This window comes from Camelina sativa, chromosome 7, assembly GCF_030686135.1.
Source record: "Camelina sativa cultivar CO46 ecotype springtype chromosome 7, ASM3068613v1".
Classification (NCBI taxonomy): Eukaryota; Viridiplantae; Streptophyta; class Magnoliopsida; order Brassicales; family Brassicaceae; genus Camelina; species Camelina sativa.
Genome location: NC_141886.1, coordinates 1,626,808 through 1,646,906, shown reverse-complemented (window position 1 = coordinate 1,646,906; position 20,099 = coordinate 1,626,808). Strand labels below are relative to the sequence as shown.

At 36.8% G+C, this 20,099-nt stretch overlaps 4 protein-coding genes and 2 pseudogenes across 27 annotated transcripts; 4 read left to right on the top strand and 2 right to left on the bottom strand.

Annotated features, from left to right (window-relative positions):
* Positions 1-3,670: 3,670 nt before the first annotated feature.
* On the top strand, positions 3,671-4,151 carry LOC147940730 (uncharacterized protein At1g43920, Chloroplastic pseudogene; annotated as a pseudogene).
* A 264-nt stretch (positions 4,152-4,415) lies between these two features.
* Positions 4,416-7,541, bottom strand: LOC104704180 (uncharacterized; annotated as a pseudogene).
* A 996-nt stretch (positions 7,542-8,537) lies between these two features.
* LOC104699840 (vesicle-associated membrane protein 725-like) lies at positions 8,538-12,114 on the bottom strand. 21 transcript variants are annotated; one of them, XM_087456428.1, is made up of 11 exons: positions 11,866-12,114; positions 11,704-11,766; positions 11,262-11,319; positions 11,007-11,119; positions 10,768-10,870; positions 10,532-10,593; positions 10,203-10,433; positions 9,860-9,968; positions 9,363-9,567; positions 8,899-9,040; positions 8,538-8,790 (listed from the first exon to the last, which is right to left on the bottom strand). In XM_087456428.1, exons 2-5 carry the CDS (start codon positions 11,737-11,739, stop codon positions 10,850-10,852), a joined length of 228 nt encoding a protein of 75 aa, XP_087312554.1. In that variant the 5' UTR covers positions 11,740-11,766; positions 11,866-12,114; the 3' UTR covers positions 8,538-8,790; positions 8,899-9,040; positions 9,363-9,567; positions 9,860-9,968; positions 10,203-10,433; positions 10,532-10,593; positions 10,768-10,849. The 21 variants fall into 21 exon arrangements, 15 of the variants coding, with proteins under 15 accessions (XP_087312554.1, XP_087312551.1, XP_087312552.1 ...); XM_087456425.1 differs by having other exon boundaries at positions 8,538-8,805; positions 8,935-9,018; XM_087456426.1 differs by having other exon boundaries at positions 10,532-10,589.
* Positions 12,115-13,018: 904 nt separating this feature from the next.
* LOC104699839 (uncharacterized) lies at positions 13,019-14,188 on the top strand. Its single transcript, XM_010415239.3, has one exon. The coding sequence runs from the start codon at positions 13,019-13,021 to the stop codon at positions 14,024-14,026; it is 1,008 nt and encodes a 335-aa protein (XP_010413541.2). The 3' UTR covers positions 14,027-14,188.
* A 29-nt stretch (positions 14,189-14,217) lies between these two features.
* Positions 14,218-16,907, top strand: LOC104699838 (vesicle-associated protein 1-1). 3 transcript variants are annotated; one of them, XM_010415237.3, is made up of 8 exons: positions 14,218-14,883; positions 14,975-15,045; positions 15,167-15,248; positions 15,354-15,469; positions 15,573-15,728; positions 15,827-15,871; positions 16,147-16,224; positions 16,562-16,907. In XM_010415237.3, exons 1-8 carry the CDS (start codon positions 14,829-14,831, stop codon positions 16,673-16,675), a joined length of 717 nt encoding a protein of 238 aa, XP_010413539.1. In that variant the 5' UTR covers positions 14,218-14,828; the 3' UTR covers positions 16,676-16,907. The 3 variants fall into 3 exon arrangements, with proteins under 3 accessions (XP_010413539.1, XP_010413538.1, XP_087314092.1); XM_010415236.3 differs by having other exon boundaries at positions 14,417-14,883; positions 15,821-15,871; XM_087457966.1 differs by having other exon boundaries at positions 14,664-14,883; positions 15,167-15,469; positions 15,821-15,871.
* A 162-nt stretch (positions 16,908-17,069) lies between these two features.
* On the top strand, positions 17,070-19,654 carry LOC104699837 (phosphatidate cytidylyltransferase 5, chloroplastic). 2 transcript variants are annotated; one of them, XM_010415235.3, is made up of 7 exons: positions 17,070-17,561; positions 17,750-18,063; positions 18,144-18,334; positions 18,434-18,558; positions 18,714-18,847; positions 18,929-19,044; positions 19,120-19,654. In XM_010415235.3, exons 1-7 carry the CDS (start codon positions 17,298-17,300, stop codon positions 19,197-19,199), a joined length of 1,224 nt encoding a protein of 407 aa, XP_010413537.1. In that variant the 5' UTR covers positions 17,070-17,297; the 3' UTR covers positions 19,200-19,654. The 2 variants fall into 2 exon arrangements, 1 of the variants encoding a protein (XP_010413537.1); XR_015562345.1 differs by having other exon boundaries at positions 17,124-17,561; positions 18,419-18,558.
* The last annotated feature ends 445 nt before the right edge of the window (positions 19,655-20,099 follow it).

Below are 20,099 nucleotides of genomic sequence, written 5' to 3'. Positions count from 1 at the left end.
AATTTTTACTGGTTATATTATTGGTTACAAATTATGTGATACATCAATTACGTACGGATACGGTAAAATAGATCATCGATCAAAACCAATTATAAAAGAAAAAAAGGGTTCATAACCAGTCAACTTAATCGGACAGCTCTCTAATATTTTACTTTTACCTGTTTTATTGTCACTTTATCCCAAACTAGACTAGTTTCAGGTTCTAGATAAGTAGAACTTGTTTTCTTAATCGAAAATTTCCAATTTTTGTCTGAAGTTTCCTTAGACCATATGCAACGGCGTACATTTGGCTTGTCCCCCGGTATTTTTTGTTTTTAAATAAATCAAAAAAAGCAGTATCTGTGTGGGACGTTTCTTAATATGGGACGTTTTTTGCTGTGTCCTTCGTTACACGTGGCAGCATTTGTGTGGTTGGTGTTGTTTGGGGTTTTTTTTTTCTTTTTTTTGGTTTTTAATTTTATGGATTGAATAAACTGTTTTTAATTTTTAATGTTTTAATTGTATGTTTTGTTTTTTTTCAAGTTTTTGTAACTTTGTAATTTTTTTATGAACGGTTAAAAAAAGATTTGATTGAGCATATTTGGACTAATTTTGGACATCTTCCAGATAATGAAGATTAATTAAAAAAAATTCTATGAATTGAATAAAATGTTTGTTTTTATCTTTGATGTTTATATGGTTTATGTTTTTTATCTTTCATGTTTTAATTGTATATTTTGTTTTTTTCCAAGTTTTTGTAACTTTTTAATTTTTTATGTTTTTAATGTCAATGTTATATGTTTTATTTAAATTAAAACTTTAATATGTTTTTATTTATTAATTTAAATAATTAATTTTTAAATTAAAAATACTATTATTTTTTCCAGGGACCAACTCTGAGGGACACCAATGCTCATACCATACTTAAAAAACTCTCAAAATAAGATTAATATATTTAAAGGACCAAAAATTGTTCTACACCAATGCACATGCTCTTACTCGTCTCGAGTTCTAAAGGACGAATATGGGGAAAACGTATGTTTCTCAGTTTCTTTTTTTGTTTCTCGTCTCAAAGTCTCCTTCCACAACCCTACATTCTCAATTATTATATCAATCACGAAATCGTTTCAAAATCAATTGTAAATGATATCGATAAATAGTACGTAGTTAAATACTCTTTCTTATAAATAAAATGGCATGCACAATGTAAAGTTAAATCATGAATTTAATCATAGTAGGAGATTCCAAATGAAAGCAAAAACTCTTAATAACCTTTTACATGATCTTACATCCTCATTGTAATTCTCCCATCGTAAATTTCTTAGTTGGAGCTGGCCACCGGCTCATACTGGTGGAACTCATGACGTGTATATGGATGTGGAAGAGTAAGAGTTTGATGGTGCGATATTAAGGTTGAATTATCTGATTTAAAAATACTTAAAAAATGTGTATACCTAAATTCATTTTAGCGCATCAAGAGACTAATTTACTTACATATCATATTAAATTGAGTTTACTTTTTTTTTTTTTGATCAAAGATTAAATTGAGTTTACTTAATATATATAATAAACCCGTGGCGAATATAAAGAACAATCGATTCCTTTTTTTTTTTTTTTTTTTTTTTTTTGACAAACATAAAGAATAATCGGTTCTATTCTATACATGTTCTGCTTCAAATTAATAGTATTCTATACATGTTCTGCTTCGAATTAATAGACTTTTCTATGTGGTGTATATACAGCACATTCCTTCGTCTTGGAGTTATACCACATTAACCAAACATGATTGTAGTGTATATATAGCACATTGTCTGTACACATCGTGACTAAAGAATATTTCATCATATGGCAACTCAATGTAGTCAATTTTACCATCTCTAAGATCATACACCAAGACATATCCCTCAGAATTCCTCACATAAATATTGCTGTTTCACTTGCCAAATATATTTAAACAAATGTTACTGACTAAACAGTATAGATTAAAAGCTTTGTAAAAATGAAAAAGACCAAATAATGGACTTAATGTGTGTGTGTATATATATAATATATATATCTAAATGATGGTGGTGTTAGAGACCATATTTGAGTGGTACAAGATAATCGATCGAGTGAAAAACTTATTGTCAGCGGTAAAATAAATTGTAGATACGTAAATGGGTGCAAGATATGATGATAATACTTATACTAGTGAATGTAATTGCAATTTTTTTTTTTTTTTAAATGTTAAATTAGATTCAAAAACAAAATAGCGTTTGTACAACAGATGCAACGTTTATTTCAAGACCAAAGCCAAAACAGAGGGAGTTTAATTAAAAAAATTGGTTAAAATCTTGAAGCAAGTCAGATGTGCAGTCCGTCCCCATACCGCTCATCACCACTGTGAGAACTAAAATCGAATTCTCCTTCCGAAGTGGTTTCTGAACGGAGAAACCCACCACCGTTAACGTTTCGAACTAAATTTAGAGAGTAAATGCTAAGAAAAAGTGTGTATATTATCGCTCAAGAGAAAATATTTTTTCGATCCCCCTTACAGTGGCTCTCCTTACATATTTATATCAGTTCATTACAATCAACGCATCATAAATTCTCTACATAAATCTCGCACCCTAATCAATCCGATAAATTGCAGGAATCTTTGTTCGAGTCCGAACTGCGAACTGATTCGAGGGACCCTTCTCTACGTTCCCAACCTCACATCAGGCTTAGTGGGCCGGTCCATACTATATCCTTGGCCCATTTAGTGTGCTTGGTCCGGGCCTTAGCCCATTACTCGAGATGAACAATCATGGGTACAACACAGCTCGGAGGATTTTTGATCTTCAATCAGCTATTTTCGGGAAACTAAATATCCCCCATATCCCATGATTTGATCGTGGTAATGATGAAATTTGCCTTTCCGAACAAGCTTTGGGGCCCACCGAGAAGCTTAACACGCTATACGAGAGAAAAAATGAACCGGGACTTCTCGCTTTCCCAGGAAAATCATTACTTCCTCTTAGTTCTGTGTATAAAGGTAACTCTCCCGACTCTTTTCTATTTTATTCTGAAAATTTGTTATTTGCCCTCTGCATTTTGTTTTGCTCTCGCCTCCTTTGTTCTTCGTTATTCGCCGGAAAGTTCTTCAATTCTTTCCCTTTTAGATCAATTTCCTCTACTCTTTACTCGAAGAGCATGTCGCCTCCGAAATCCACGCTGAGTAAAGTCGTGAAACCTCTAATTCCAGGCGTTTTTTCCCATCAAACGAATTATTATTTACCAAACTAACTAAAAGCATGTTCTGGCGAGATCTATACTTTACAAAATTTCTTTTACATATGCTCTACCGTATATTGCTTTACTCAATAATACTACATAGTATTGGGAAAAATGCCGAATAAATCCCCAACTTTCAAATTTGCGCCGAAAAAAAGCCTGGACTTTTAACATGTCATTTTAATCCTCAAGTTTTGGTTGACTATAGAATTAATTGATAAATTTTTGTTGACCTGGCCGTTTTAGTCAGCGTGATAATCACCGTTAGAAACCCGAAGACGGAGTTAATTAACCGTTAACAGTGTCAGTTTATCACAAAACGATATCGTTTCTCTTAATGAAGAAACATAAAATCCCCAAATCGATTTCTAGGGTTCCTAAACCCCCCTCCCCCCCCCAAATCGATTTCTAGTTCGAAACCCCGAAGTCTTGTCCAATGAGTTCCAGCTCTATCACATCCAGTGTCGTCGGTGAGCGTGGTGTGCCGTCGAAGTGTGTATGTGGTTTAGGTGTCACTATCTTTACTTCTAAGATGCAAGAGAATCCGGGACGACTTTTCTTCCGTTGTGCCAGCAAAAGAGATGTGAATTCGTGGACAACCAAGAAAGATGTAAGTATAGAAATTTGTTCTTCGTTCTGTTAGCCAATTCAAGGTAATAATGTGTCATTTGTATGTGCATTAGCATCACTTGTTTAAGTGGGTCGAGGATGCCGTGTTTGAAGAAGTTGAAGATGCTCTGCCAAGAGTAGCCATCATGGCAAATGAGATTAGCAAAGCTAAATGTGAGGTAAATGAGTTAAAGGCTATGATTCAAGAATTGAAGGATGAAGAAATGATTAGCAAAATGGAATTTCACAAATGTAAAGTGTGCTTCAAAGTGTGTTTTGTGTTATCACCATTATGTTGGTTTATGTGATGTATGGTGAATGAAAAGAAAAGAAAGTTGTTTTTGGTTATTAAGTGTATTTTTATAAGAGGTTTGTCTGTGTTGTAATCGCTTGGAGGTGGTGAATGAAATAGACATTTTCATGTTTAGATCATGTCTGAAAATAACCTAATAGAACATGTCTTAATACAAAACAAAACACAACACCAACACCAAATACAATTCATGGTAATGACACACAAGCCAACACCAACACCAACACCTAAAATGGTAATGACACACAAGCCAAACCACTCAAACAACAACACCAAATACGATTCTGCAACTAACCAAAAAACACATAAACTGCATCAACAGAAGCTTATTAGCTTGAACATTGAAACCATGGACGCCAACCTCCTGTCCGAGAACTTCCGCCTCTCTGAGATGCATCCTGAGATCCTCCTGTTTGCGGTGGTGGTATATGTGCTCTTCTCTCTGATTTGGTGGTATATGTGATCTTCCTCTCTGTGAGCCTCCTCTTTGTGATCCTCCTCGCTGTGATGAACGTCCTCTAAGAGATGATGCTCCCTGAGATGGTCTCTGAGATTGTCCCTGAGAAGATGGTCCATGAGATGATGGTCCCTGGGAAGATGGTCCCTGAGATGATGTTCCATGAGATTATGTTCCATGATATGGTGGTCCCTCAGATGGTGGTCCCTGAGATGTTTCTCCAACCAACGGTTGTCCTTGTCCAAATAAGATAATCCTCGGTTCCTAAGTCAATAACAATATCAATATTCATTCAATATTCTAAACAAACACCAACTCTGATTATTACCTGATCTTTTCTTGGTCGACCTCTTCCTCTCCTTGGTGGAGTTGCAACTCTCGGATTCTTACAGCTTTGTTTGTTGTGTCCTTCTTCCTTGCAGTTTGAACATGTCATGACACGATTCATGCGTGATAACGTGGTGTTGGAGCTAGAAGCAGTCTCAAACATCCCCTTTCGCCTAGCATGGTTATTTGGTCTACCAGGATTGCCTCTTCTCCATGGAGGTGGCAACACTCCTAATCTGTTCACATTTGGCCACAAGAGCTTGCCTTGAACATGCCCAATACCATCGTAGTATGTTTGCTCCCACATTCTTGTTGTGTACTAGTCCACAACATAATCTTCAACTTTCTCTTTCTTCCCTATGATGACAGATGCAACATGAGCACATGGTATCCTTGTCATTTGCCACTTTATACAACCACATGTACGAGCACTCATGTCCACTTAGTAAATCATATCACCATGTTTTATTTCATGTTTGTTGTGTCTTGCCATCCATCTTTCACAAGCCTGTGCCCCAGCAATATTCTTCCCTATCTCAGCATGAGCTCTCTTTGTGATTCGAGTCTTCAATCTACCAACGACTATATATCTTTTGGCATTGCGCACCATACACTGCCTTCTAATATCTTCCAACATCTCTAGTAATGGTTTCCTTCTCGCTTGGCGGATTGTCCTATTGAAAGACTCACTAAGGTTGTTCAAGTTGTCATTGCAGCAACTTCCAATCTTAAAGAATGCTCTAGACCATGACCTGGGATTAGTCTTCAGTAGAGACTCATAGGCACTTGGATTGTAATTCTTCAGCTCCAGCATATATCCATTGAATTCTCCTACCGTGTAGCTCCTAGCTATCTTCCAGAAGAGTCTCTGCAGCTCCATGTCATGGTTGTTTCTCTTCCAGTTGTCCATGATGTGCCTAGAACACTGCCTATGCTCAGTTTCTGGAATGACTGTTTGGATTGCTTTCACTAAACCCTGTAATTAGCCATACAACAAGTAAGAATAACAATGACATTTATCGTAAGATTGAATGTAAAATAATTTAGTGGACTAACCGACTGTTTGTCTGAGATGACTGTGAAATTTTTCCTATCTTTAAGATCCAACTTCGCACTGAGCATCCTTAGAAACCAGTTCCAGTTATCATCATTCTCAATCTCAACAACAGCTCATGCAATAGGAACAATTCTATTATCCCCATCTCTTCCCACAGCAGCTAAGAGTTGACCTTTAACGTCCCACTTCAGAAAGGCACCATCTATTCCTATGATAGGTCTGCATGTATGCTTCCAAGAATCTCTTTGTAACTTAAGACAGATGAACAGACGGTAAAACCTTAGTAAGCTTCCAATGGTTGTACCCGGTACAGTCTCAATCTCAAATGTTGTATCCGGATTAGATCGGAAGATCTCTGCTTGATAATCAAAAATACGAGCAAAATGTTCTTGATGCGTCACTTTCCTTTCTTTAAGAACTTTGGTCTTCGCCTTTGCACATTGGTCTTCAGTCACTGTCAAACCGTACTCCCTTAAGATCTCTGCAACCATCTCTTGTTTAGTAATTTTGGGATTCCTTCTCAACCTTTCTCTATACAACCAAGCAATTGTTCCTTGCTTTAACATCTTCGAGTACCCTGACCTCACACAAGCATGTTCTTCATTGTATATTTTAACTTGCATCTTATGCTTTTTCTTGTCATACGCACAATATCATCTCCATGGACATTTGACATCAGTGGCAGAACACTTCGCACCAATCTTCAAACTTTGTGACCTATAAAGCTTGATGTCGTATCTGGTTTTCAAACAATACCTCAAGACAGCTATCTTGAATTCTTCTGGGCCATTGAATGTTTTTCCCAAACTCAGCAGTACTTCAGGATCTTCAGCTTCAGGACCATCACCATTTTCATCACAATCGTCTTCATCATTACTGTCTGATAGAGGATCTGGAATCCTCTCATATTCCCATATATCATCTCCACTATCTGCATCATCTTCATTATCTTCCTCATCTCTCGCAGCTGTTCCAAATTCGGCTTCAAAGTCTTCACAATTTTCTTCCTCGACACCTGCATCTTCTTCATCTCTTTCAATATTTTCTCTTACATTGGAATTTCAATTGTTTTCTTCTACACCTACATTTCCTACACCATTTTCTTCAACACCTAGAACTGGTTCTACAACTACAACGACCAATTGGTCAGATTGACAAACTTCCTCTTCGTTTTCGTTTCCGTTTACCTCGTCTGCATAACCAATCTCATCACAGTATTCATCGCCAGCCACTGTACAATCATCCCCACTAACAACCTCACGATCTTCTTCAATATCTTCACCCTTCTTCCTTTTTCGATACTTCCTTCTCTTTTTCTGTTTCGGTTGACCAATCTTAGTCACTCCTTCGGGTTGGTTTGAAACAGCCTCACTCTCAGATGGGTTGCGAATTGTTGCCTTTGTCTCCATTGCCTCCGTAGTCTCCACCGTCTCCATTGCATCCGCTGTCTCCACCGTCTCCATTGCCTCCACTATCTCCGACGAATTCAGTCTCATTGACCACCGAGTTGGAAGCTTCCGTCCTCCTCCACGGGTTCTTGCCATCACAATTAGGTTTCATCTCGATTTCAGATAATGAGAGATTTTTTTTCAACGGGATTGGAATTGGAGAATGATTTCGGGGTTTCGAACTAGAAATCGATTTGGAGGGGTTTAGGAACCCTAGAAATCGATTTGGGGGTTTTATGTTTCTTCATTAAGAGAAACGATGTCGTTTTGTGATAAACGGACACCGTTAACGGTTAATTAAGTCCGTTTTCGGGTTTCTAACGGTGATTATCACAATGACTAAATCGGCCAAATCAACAAAAGTTTATCAATTAATTTTATAGTCAACCAAAACTTGAGTATTAAAAAAGTCTAGACTTTTTTCGACGCAAATTTAAAAGTTAAGAATTTATTTGGCATTTTTCTCGTATTTAATTATTGACATAATATACGGTGCATTATATACGAGTGGATATTGGTTCATATTTGCCACTAAGATTTTATTACTTGGTATATATAATATATTAATTTTTGTTCATGTTTATTTATTTTTGATTGGTAAGGTATATATATATATATATATATGTGGTGTCGATGCAATATACAGAGTTCACCGCTGTAAATCTCAAGCCGCCACCTCCATTGATTCCCCAAACTTTGAAACCATTAACATCAGGGCTAGTTTACTCGGTTTAATAATTGGAGTAAGCAAATATTCATTCGCCAATGATGTCTCCGTCTCGGATTTCTCATAACGCGCGTCTTCATCGAAATAAGTACATGAAAGTTTTACTTATTAACTAGAGGAACTCTGGGCTACGTCCGGTATAATTCTAACATTTCATATTTCTAGAATTAATTTATTTTCATTATTTTACTTTTTACGTTATGTGATTGTGTGCAATAATGTTTTGAAAAAAATAACCTACCGTATGTGGTACTATATATTTGTGTATAATTTTCCGACTTCTTTAGTTATCTCTATTCATTTATTTATTTCCTACACCATATCAAATTATCAAGCCTTCTTTTGTATACAATTACACGTTACAGTTGTTACATAAATTTTCCATACGCAATATCTTTGAATTATAATTGTTACAATTGTTAAATCATGATTATAATATGCAAAATAAGATGTTAAATCTCTCTATGAACTTTCAGATAGTCTTTGAATTACATACCTTTCGGCATAAACTATCTTACTATTTTCTTACATTTCTGTGAACTTTCCTTCTCTCTTGTCAATCTCTTTGCATTGTGTTACCAACAATCCTTATCATCTCTCCAGCTAGAATTTGTTTTTCTATGTTATCTTTAGCTATTACGATTATACAAAATTGATCATAAATATGCATGCAACAAAAGGTTAGAATCAGTTATTTATCGAAAAAATTGGAATACAGTATATCACTATTCATTGCATTGAGGAATCCATATCAATACTCACCTTTATACAATTTTGGGTGTAAATTGTAGCTTTGATCATTTTAGCTACACCATATCGAAATCCCTTTTTGACCACAACTCCCATCTGTAGTCATGAATTCTTTAACCTGAGTGGCATTGATATATTATACTCAAAATCTATTGTTATCTACTTATCTCCGTATTTTTTTCATCAATCTTGATCATTATAGCAACACCATATCGATTCCCTTTTTTACCACAACTCTCATATGTAGTCATGAAATCTTTAGCATGAGTACATTTCTAGCATTGATATATAATACTCAAAATCTATAGTTATCTATTATCTCCATATTTTTTTTTTACATCAATCTCCGTTTCCTTTTTTTAATTGGCCCAATTTTTTTTTCCAGCCATAAAGGACAAATGCAAGACACTGGTAAAGAGAGAGTGAAGATAGATGCTGACCTTATTGATGCTTAATTCCGTTTATTTTGTTCTATTCTGATGATTTCTCACTCACCACCATATCTGCTTGTCCTCTCGATTCTTCAGTTCAGGCTCTAGTCTTAGATTGTGTGTATTCTCAGACCCATCTGGTAAAAAAGACTCACATGCTTGCTAGTTGCCTATGTCTTTTCTAGACATACCTTGATCACACATGAATAATGCGCTGCAACAATTGATGCAAATGAATGAATGATGACATGAATACTAAAATTAAATAACTTCTATATGTGACTATAGTTTTGAATGGGTTTGCCAGAGCATTTGCGCTATCAAGCGACACAACCAATACAATATTTTATTTGATCTTACTCCCAAATGCATTGATGGACATAGTTCCCTAGCTAAAGAACAGTCTTAGAAAAGACTACATTATAGACGTTGAACTCATTTTTGTAATGTATTATCAATACATGTACCAAATAAATCATTTTAGGACTTGGAGAAAAAGTGGATACTTAATAATATGATGTATGAAACTGCCGGGGAAATTCATGCATTTGAGCGCTGCCTAGTTGATAAACCATGTTTAAGCTCCCTCTCTTTCTTTGCATCAACCACTGTGGTCTGAAAAATTAAAAAGGTTAATAAGAAGATGCAGGAAGCCGAGAGTCAAACATGTAACCTTAATTATGTATCACATGACCATGTGTATTAAAAAAAGATACACAATTAAGCATCACTTACGTTAATAAGTCTGATGGACTTATGGATTTTAAAGAAATTTTTACGGATGACCAAGTCAAATATATGCATTACTATGAAATGAATTTTGCACATGCTTTTCAACAATCTTAATACCTTGAGTTGACACAGACCAAAGAAACATCTATGATCGTTCCGAGAAAACCTTACAGTCGCTTCCACTCTGAAACACTTTTTACTTCACACATGTAATATAGCATTTCTGGGATGGAACTCAGTGACTATTATTTCTTGCGCATTCATCTGAATCACAATTGATATCTATGAACCAACAATTAGAAAACTCTTGATCACCAGTCTACCAACCATTGCAAGTTTGATCCTTATCTGTGAAAGCATATAGTTTAATAAATTAGTTTCATCATACACCACATCTTGACAACATATATTTGTTCAATCATACTGAGCATATCTCTTCAACTAACCTTGTTTTCTGGAAAAACATCTTTTCAATTAACCATGTCTCTCTATTTCTCTCTTTCTCTATCTTTGCATTAACGGAAATTAAAGCAGGTTAGTAAGAAACTGAAGGGCTAGTCATAGAAAGTAAGAGTCAGATTTGTTATCTTAACTCAACAGAAATGTTTGAAGATAATAAAACCCATGGAGCCATTCTTCTTAGGTTTTTACCAAGAATATGTGGATAGGAAAAATGTCGAACCTGAAAGACTTGTTGTTAGGCTTAAATTTGGTAAAGATAATGCTCACTTTATGTGCAGATCAGAAATCACTCCAAAAGAATGTCATGGCTTGAACCCCACGACCTGCAAATAAATGAATTACATGAAACTCATGTAGCTTAGCAAAAGCTGGGGGCAGAGAAGATCAAACCAGACATGACGAATATACTTAAATCACTGATACTGTATTCTGAGACGGTCATAGATACACATATCTGACCTTCTCAATGTTCTCCATCATAACACCCTTCACCTCGAGCCTTAACCTTGGCAAGTTTGCTGATCTCTTCAGGATGATCCACAAAGTACCACATGTGCTTCTTAAGTTTAGACCTGAAGGTACAACAAAATTCGTAAAAAATCATATTCACAAAAGACTAAAAGAAGGAAGGTTTTGTTTCCACATTCTGATGGTAGAGCTTAAAGTACTCAAACTCTCTGTTCAAGCTGTTGGCTTGAGCAGTGGTAGCCTTACCACCACCATATTTCTTGCTAAAATCCTCCTTAACTCTCTCAAGGAAAGCCATTGGAACCTGCTTCCCAACAGATTCAACAGCAACAACACAATAAAGATTACCTTTTGGCATGTCGATGGACAAATATAAAATATAGCCAGTGAAAAATACTAAACAGTACACTACTGATCATAATGTATAGAAGCTCAGCCAAATCAGAAGACCAAAAACAGAGATCTAGATAAAAACATTCACCATATTAGAACGGCCTGTAACTCTATACACGTGGAGAAATCCATTGTGCGAATACAATAATACTTCTATGGTAACTAAAAGAGAAACCAAATCGCAATTGTACTTAAAACTTATTATTCGAAGGCATAAGCTTCTGAAAGCACGGTGCAACGATGAAAATAAAATTCGCTTTGTATTTTGTATAGTCGGTGAGAAACTGAGAATCACCGTAACACGAGCGACGATCAAATGTTGTTGTCCCATTGTGATGATAAGTTTGAGAACCTGAACCTAATGAAACAGAAACGCATGGATATATATCACCGAAGGATTATGGAAGAGAGACAAACATAATATATACAGAGATGTTTGTATGGTCGGCGAGGGTACTGGTTTTATAGATTTGATTTCTGAAACTGTTAATGACTTTTTGAGGTAGTGGCCATTAAATTGGACTTTGAAGAAGAGGAAGTGGGGAAGCTATGATGTTTGATAACTGGAGGTTCTTTTCTAATCTGTGAGTAAGTTGAATCGATTGAGGTTTTTGGGTATGTGGAACAGGGCAAACTGAGTCGATGAAGGTGGGAGGAGAAGCAAAGAGATGGCGTTAATTTTTTTTTTTTCTTTTTTTGAGGCGTTATTTATTTGGTATCCATCGAAACCTGTTTATAGAAACGAATCAATCCGACTCAGAGAGAAATAAAAGAGCTTACGTGGCATCTCCTAAGGTGTTTTAGAATTGGATAGCTTGAGGAGCTTCTAATAAACCCTTTTATTAATAAGTAATTTTTATCAACTAGCAAATTAATAAAGACTGAAATCGAATCAGTCAAGAGACGGCTAACTTCGGTTTAATCCGGTTCGGCGTGACGGGTACTCTTAACCTAATAAGTAATCTAACAAGTCCACTAACACATATGGGCCGACTATTCAGGGCCTGAAATTTCAGGCCATCGACACATATTATATGATATATATATATATATATATATATATATATATATATCTGAGAGCCAAATGTTATCTTTGCATCCAAACACGAGGGTTACTCCCAAGATGTTTTATGTACTGGACATGTTTTATCTTTGGACACGACGCTTACTCCCAAGATTTTTTTTGTCCTACTCTCCGGAGTCCGGAGACGTTTAGTTAAAGAGAAGAAAATAGCCAACGGATTTAGGGATCTTACCGTTCTGCGATTCACCGGTGAGTTTTTTTTGTTTCTTTTTCTCCAATTTCATATCGCATTCTTCGTCTTCTTCGTCCTGATATAAAGTGCTTTCGCGTTTGCTTTCCCGATAATTCGTGGTAAAATTGATTTTGATAAATCGACTTCAGTTTGATTTATTTCCTCCTTATCGCTTATAAGTTTGCGTCAAGATTTGATCTAATTGGAACAAGTAACCAATTCAAGATTCCTACTCGTTAATTGATTTTGATTATCCGGTTTAATAAGTTCCCCATGTAATCTTCTTGGTCCTGATAATATTGAATTCTTCTGTTTTGTTTGTTTATGTTAAGAAACAGAGAGTTAGAGACTTCAATGGTGTCCCAAGGAATGGTTTCTCTTACAAAGTCTCTATGCACCATGACTCCAAGATTCCGTCTCAAGAACCCGAGTTTGATGCAGAACCTTAAGACCCCCGGATCTTGTCATCTCCGTTTCAGAAACCTCCGTGTCTTATGCACAACTAAACTCTCTCAGTGGGAACCGTCACCTTTCATTCATGCTTCTGCGGAAGAAGAAGAAGAAGCTGCTGCTGATATAGTATTGGACAAAACCGCTAATGTCTTCGAATCTATTGTATCCGAGACTGCAGAGGAAGAAGAAGAAGAGAAACTAGATTCAGCGCAACAACAGAAGAACTCTCAAGTTCAGGTACTTAAATGGCCAATATGGCTTTTGGGTCCATCTGTTCTCCTCACTAGCGGTATGGCACCCACTTTGTGGCTTCCTCTGTCATCCGTTTTCCTCGGTTCCAACGTGGTCAGTCTGCTTTCCTTGATCGGTCTAGATTGCATTTTCAACCTCGGAGCATCACTTTTCCTCTTGATGGCTGATTCTTGCGCTCGTCCTAAAGACCCATCACAGTCCTGCACCAGCACACCACCGTTTAGCTACAAGTTCTGGAACTTGTTTTCACTCATAACCGGGTGTCTCGTCCCAACGTTACTTCTCTTCGGATCCCAATCCGGCATATTAGCTTCTCTCCAACCCCAGCTTCCTTTCCTCTCGTCAGCTGTTCTCTTCTTCCCTTACTTCATTCTCCTCGCGGTTCAGACATTAACAGAGATCCTCACATGGCACTGGCAATCACCGGTATGGCTAGTCACACCAGTTGTCTACGAGGCTTACCGAATCTTGCAACTGATGAGAGGGTTGACACTTTGTGCTGAGGTCAACGCACCGGTTTGGGTGGTTCATATGCTTCGTGGGCTTGTCTCTTGGTGGGTATTGATCTTGGGAATGCAACTCATGAGAGTTGCTTGGTTTGCTGGTTTTGCATCTAGAACAACAAGTCAGCAACCACCATCTGTTGCTTCTAAGTAAAGACAGGTATATTAGATGTTTTCTTCGTTTAGTTTTCAGAAGTCATGTCAGACTACATATCTGTAACTCTTTCTACTCACTGTATAGCTTTTATTTATTCGTGAGTTGGTGATAAACTGATAATGATAAAAACATATTCTATATTATTCACTTTTTTTTTAAGTTAGGTGTGTGATACATAATATTTCAATGCGTTTCCGATTCAGCTGTCAATAATGCATATTTCGTATGTAATTTTTTGTTGGTTCGTCTCTTGTTATATAGAGTCTGATTGGTTTGCTGGTTTTGCATTTAGAACAACAAATCCGCAACAACTTGCTTTAAAAGTAAAGAGATAGTATATGTTTCTTCGTTTAGTTTTCAAGTCTTGCCAAAGAAGAAAAAAAAAAAACAAAAGCAGATTTGTATAGGCTTTACCGTTTTCGTATTGCAAAGTTGGTAAACAGTAACCAAAACATATACGTTATTTATGATCAGATTCTATTCTTTCATTAACTATGTTTTATTTGTTAATTTCATTCAATGCGTCTGCGATTTAGAGGCGCGTTTGCGTTTTTGATCAAATGTAAGTAAAAAGACAATAATACCCTTGAGAAATTAACAAGACAAATATAGCGATGTCCCCACTCTCTTCATTAGCTCTCTCTCTCTCTCTCGATCTCGGTTTCTCGATCGACGACTGCTCTCTCTTGAAACCGGAGACGGGCGTCACGGGGACGAATCTATTCGCCGGGAATCTTTTTTTCATTTTTGGTCGTTTGTACGGGGAGAATCGATTTGAATCTCCGGCGATCTGATCAGGATGAGTACCAGCAGCGAGCTTCTTACCGTCGAGCCTCTCGACCTTCAATTCCCTTGTAAGCTTTGGACCTTTTCATTGATTCGCATGTCTTCTTCTCCCAGATCTGAGTTACGGTGTTAACGTTTTTATGTAATTTGATTATTTAGTTGAATTGAAGAAGCAGATCTCTTGCTCTCTGTATTTGACGAACAAGACTGATAATAATGTGGCCTTTAAGGTTATAAATTCTCTTCTCTATTTCGATTTTGGAATTTGAGAAAATTGTTGTGATTTTATCTTTTTTATCTCTCGATGTTTCCTGAGGCTTCTTCTCTTGGTTGTGTTGTGTTTTTTTTTAGGTTAAGACCACGAATCCTAAAAAGTATTGTGTTAGGCCTAACACTGGAGTTGTTCTTCCGAGGTCTACTTGTGAAGTTCTTGGTCCGTTCTCTCTCTTTCTCTCTCGAGAGATGGATTTGTGTTTTTGTTATTTTTGCCAAAATGGGAAATTTGATGAATTATTTCTTGTTTGGTGTTTTGATTTAGTGACCATGCAAGCTCAAAAGGAAGCTCCTTCTGATATGCAGTGTAAGGACAAGTTTCTGCTACAAGGTGTGATTGCTAGTCCTGGTGTCACGGCCAAGGAAGTTACTCCTGAGATGGTATACTTGATTATATTCCATTGTTGATTTTGTATGGATGATTTTACAGTTCGGTTTATAAAGCAATTGTTTGTTTTTTTTTTCTTGTGATGAAACTTTGCAGTTTAGCAAAGAGGCTGGGCATCTAGTTGAGGAGACTAAACTGAAGGTTACTTATGTTGCTCCACCACGACCACCATCACCAGTTCATGAAGGATCAGAAGAGGGTTCTTCACCAAGGGCTTCTGTCTCAGATAACGGACATGGTTCTGATTTTTCGGTTAGTTGATATTAACTTAAGTTTATATTTGAGTGCTCTGCTAGACATGTAGTTTTTTTGTAGACTCTCATGTATTTTTGGTTTAATTTTAGTTTCAGAGATTTAGCGTGGACAAAGGTGAACCTCAAGAAAACACATCTGAGGTATTTTTCACAATTTTTCTAAGCTTGTAACCGTCAAAATCAACCATTTGTTATTATTATCTTTTGCATTTGCTCTGTCTAAAAAGTAAAACCGATTAGTTACAACTTTAGAGGTAACTTTATTGAAAAGTTGCCTTTTAGGCTGATTTCTGAGAATCTTTCTTTACGTTGATTACTTAAAAGGTTCATCACATTTTTAGAAGCCTCTTCAGTGCTCAATCCATTACAACTTTAGAGGTAACTTAAAAGGTTTATCACATTTGAATGATTTTCAGGCGAGGGCTCTCATCACAAAGCTAACCGAGGAAAAACAGTCTGCCATGCAACTGAACAACAGACTTCAAAGAGAACTGGTAATAGAACTTCCACTTGAATCCTTTCTATCTCTGCATCTTTCCTCCTTGCTGTTGTTTTTGGAACGAAAATATTACTTTGTCGATTAGCAACTACGAGGAAACGTTTTGTAGTGTTTTTTACATGCTTTGAGAATAGATGCTTGAACTTAGCATTTACATTGGCCAGCCTGGACTCTTATCTAAACTCTTTTCTCCATCATTTAACATCAGAAGTTCCTTGAATGTTATTACTAGTAGATTAAATCACAATACCATTAAGCAAAACCAGCCTTCACAAGCTTAGTTTAGAATCTTGAGATTGTTTTCTGAGAAAGATATTGGATTGAATGTGCAGGATCAGTTAAGGCGTGAAAGCAAGAAGAGCCAAAGTGGTGGTATCCCGTTCATGTACGTTCTTCTGGTCGGACTCATCGGTCTAATTTTGGGATACATTATGAAGAGGACATAAAACCAGCCCACCTGAATTTAATTCCTCACCCCTACGAAGGAAGAAGAAAACATCAACAACAACAAAACCAATAGACTTATAACTCTTTCAGTCGGACATTCTTTTTTCTCTTATGTATTTGTCAATTTCGCCTAAAAAACGGTGCTCTAGAAGATTTGTGTTTCATAACTGAGTTTGCTTTGTTTTCAACTTTTGTAATCCAATGACTTTGCGTGGGTTATTTCTCCACTAATTCTTTCATCTTTCTTAACATAAATTTCATCATCTAAACCAAGTAGCCCGAAGCCACAACATAAAATGAAACCTTCCTCCTCGGCCAGAGACTTCGAGTTTAACCACACCCAAACCCAAAAAAGAGAGCTGATCTACGCGCCAACAGATGCGCGTGGAGTTCAGACCAATCTCTCGTCGTACAATTACCATCAGGTCCACCACCACTGCCCCCATTAGCATCTCCACCGTACAAAAACTTATAAGCTCCGATTAGATTCACCGAATCACACAATCTTAAAAATCCCTCCTTTGGTGATGCGGAGGATTCCGTTATCGGAAAGATTTGTCCTTTATACTACCATCTTCTTTTAGGGTTTTGAGTTCTTCTTCTTTCTGATTTCGGACTTCAATGGCGCCTTTTGTTGAGGTCTGTAGGTATAAGCCTGTACCACTATCATTTAGCTCTCTCTGTACATGTCCTTGCCGTTCCTCTCCAAGAAAATCTCTAACTCTTCCCCACTTCTCCGAAAAGTATTCGAATTTGGGTCTCGTCGAATCCAAAGCATTGTCTCGTTCTCGCTTTAGTCGTATTCCTGTTAACCGGCGCGTTATCATCACGGCCGTTGCTCGAGCTGAATCAAATCAAATTGGTGATGATGGCAACTCAAAGGAGGTAACTTTATTCCTCTTTCTTTAAATTCTCTATAAAGAAGATTGATCAGAAGATAGTTAATTTCAGCTTAGTAGTACTAAGACTCGTGTTTAAGGACTTGAGTTTCGTTAAAGAATTGTTCTTTTTGGATGACTATGAAAGGCTGAGAGAAACTTATCATGGCATTGCTGCAACTCCCATCTGTTTAGGAACACAGCAGAGATCAAGAAGAATTGGAAATTATTGAAGAAGATTCGAGTGTAGATGATCAGAAGCAGAAATCTAGAAGCCAGTTTAAGAAGAGAGTAATTTTTGGTCTAGGAATTGGCTTGTCTGTAGGAGGTATTGTATTAGCTGGAGGATGGGTTTTCACAGCAGCATTAGCAGCTGCGGTTCTTCTAAGTGCCCGAGAATACTTCGAACTGGTGAGAAGTAAAGGAATTGCTCAAGGAATGACACCTCCTCCACGATATCTTTCTAGAGTCTGCTCGATTATTTGTGCCCTTATGCCTATACTTACATTGTGAGTTAGTTTCAGTCAGTCAAAAACCTTAAAAGCTTTGGGATTCTTTCTCTTATTCTGATAAAAATGTTGTTTTTTAGGTATTTTGGTCATATAGATATCTCGGTGACATCCGCAGCATTTGTTGTTGCAATGGCGTTGTTGTTACAGAGAGGAAACCCGCGTTTTTCTCAGCTGAGTAGTACGATGTTTGGGCTGTTTTACTGTGGATATCTTCCTTGTTTCTGGGTTAAGCTACGTTGTGGTCTTACTGCTCCTGTTCTAAACACCGGCAAGCACTCCATTCCATTATTATTATTATCCTTCTTAGCTCTGCTGATACATTAAGTTAGCAAAGACTAAGTCTCTTGAGCAGTTTAATTTCTTATAGGAATTGGAAGAAGCTGGCCAATTATTCTCGGTGGTCAAGCACATTGGACAGTTGGACTTGTTGCTATATTGATTTCATTCTGTGGTATAATTGCCTCAGACACGTTTGCATTTCTCGGTGGCAAGGTATGTCTCTAATGAAGATTAGATCCAAGTCAAATTAAGGATGAGTACTATTCAGTGTATTCGATAAAAAGAACTACGGATATTATCGACCTAGCAGTGCGCATATAGTCTTGTAATAAGTTCTTCCGCCTGAAGTAAATCAACTAAAATTGCAGGCATTTGGTAAAACTCCTCTTATTAGCATTAGTCCAAAGAAGACATGGGAAGGAGCTCTTGCAGGACTTGTTGGTTGTATTTCCATTACCATTCTACTGTCCAAATCTTTGTCTTGGCCTCAGTCTCTTGTCAGGTACTCAAATCCGATCGAATTCCTAGAGCCTTGTTGAATCATAATGTTTGTCTTTTATTCTGACTTGTTCTATTTAAACAGCATTATAGCTTTTGGAGTTCTTAACTTCTTTGGATCGGTCTTTGGTGACTTAACTGAGTCAATGATCAAACGTGATGCGGGTGTCAAAGACTCCGGCTCACTCATCCCTGGACATGGTAATACTCTGGTAAATCAGACAGGGTTGATAGTCTCTCAATGCTTCCTCTCTAACCGATCTTATGTTATTGCAGGTGGAATATTAGACAGGGTTGATAGTTACATATTCACTGGTGCATTAGCCTACTCATTCGTAAGACTTCATGGAGTTTGATTCTGCGGTGATATATCCCCAAGAAACTCATTATAGCTTCAAGAATACTTGCAAAACCGGTGCTACTTTTTCCCTCTACGAGATTGATCTTCAAAAGAAGATTATAGCTATGTCAATGTGGCTGCAGAAAATTCTGAGATTAGCCTCCGGTTTGTTGTTTGCTTGAACCGGTATGCATCTTTTGCTTCAATGGGAGTATGTAACTGGTTTTATCATTCAGGTGATTGTCGGCCCGTTGCTTTTGTGTTGTCTTACTGGTTGGTTAATGAAACGGCGGCGTATGCAATTTATTTTACTTTCCTTGAAAAAAAAAAAATCAGTTTGTTTTCCAGATAATGGATTGATGAAAGAAAGAAAAAGACTAAAATCATGTGGGATGTTAATGAATGCGTTGTTCCCAAGCAGACTTTTTTAGAGAGGAATTACATTTTAAAAATTAAAATCTGAATGAAAAAGGAAGCTATATTGTAGTAGTAGTACTAATCAAAATTCAATGATACTAATAAAAGAGCCAAAAATTAAGAAATGATTGGGAAGAGGCAAAAGACATGGGTGGATTTTGTTATCCAATACAATAAAGAATGTTACTTTCACAATTTCACTGCAGAATCTTACTCAAGTGGTTTGATTAAATTAAGAATAAATTTGGTAACATTTGTGATTATACCAATTTGGTACCATGTGATTGACTACACGGACAAATCTCGTATTACGCAATCTCTTTGCAATTTCTAAAAGTCTTAAGATCGTTTACGACATTAACCCTATTTCTAGAACGTAACAAAACACTAGAACGAGATAGTATATTTCTTTCAGAATAATCATAAAGTGTTTAGTAGAAGAAAATTAGTTTGAGGTACTTTTAACTTTTAGTACTTACAACAATAGAGAACATAGTCA

Coding starts and splice junctions, on each gene's coding strand:
- LOC104699840 (XM_087456415.1), bottom strand. CDS start 11,373: ATGCCAAAAGGTAATCTTTATTGTGTTGTTGCTGTTGAATCTGTTGGG. Junction 11,120..11,261: donor TAGCAAGAAATATGGTGGTG/GTAAGGCTACCA, acceptor TTGTACCTTCAG/GTCTAAACTTAAGAAGCACA. Junction 10,871..11,006: donor TGATGGAGAACATTGAGAAG/GTCAGATATGTG, acceptor ATTTATTTGCAG/GTCGTGGGGTTCAAGCCATG.
- LOC104699839 (XM_010415239.3), top strand. CDS start 13,019: ATGGTGTCCCAAGGAATGGTTTCTCTTACAAAGTCTCTATGCACCATG.
- LOC104699838 (XM_087457966.1), top strand. CDS start 14,829: ATGAGTACCAGCAGCGAGCTTCTTACCGTCGAGCCTCTCGACCTTCAA. Junction 15,470..15,572: donor AGGAAGTTACTCCTGAGATG/GTATACTTGATT, acceptor GAAACTTTGCAG/TTTAGCAAAGAGGCTGGGCA. Junction 16,225..16,561: donor ACAGACTTCAAAGAGAACTG/GTAATAGAACTT, acceptor TTGAATGTGCAG/GATCAGTTAAGGCGTGAAAG.
- LOC104699837 (XM_010415235.3), top strand. CDS start 17,298: ATGGCGCCTTTTGTTGAGGTCTGTAGGTATAAGCCTGTACCACTATCA. Junction 17,562..17,749: donor ATGATGGCAACTCAAAGGAG/GTAACTTTATTC, acceptor CCATCTGTTTAG/GAACACAGCAGAGATCAAGA. Junction 18,848..18,928: donor TGGCCTCAGTCTCTTGTCAG/GTACTCAAATCC, acceptor CTATTTAAACAG/CATTATAGCTTTTGGAGTTC.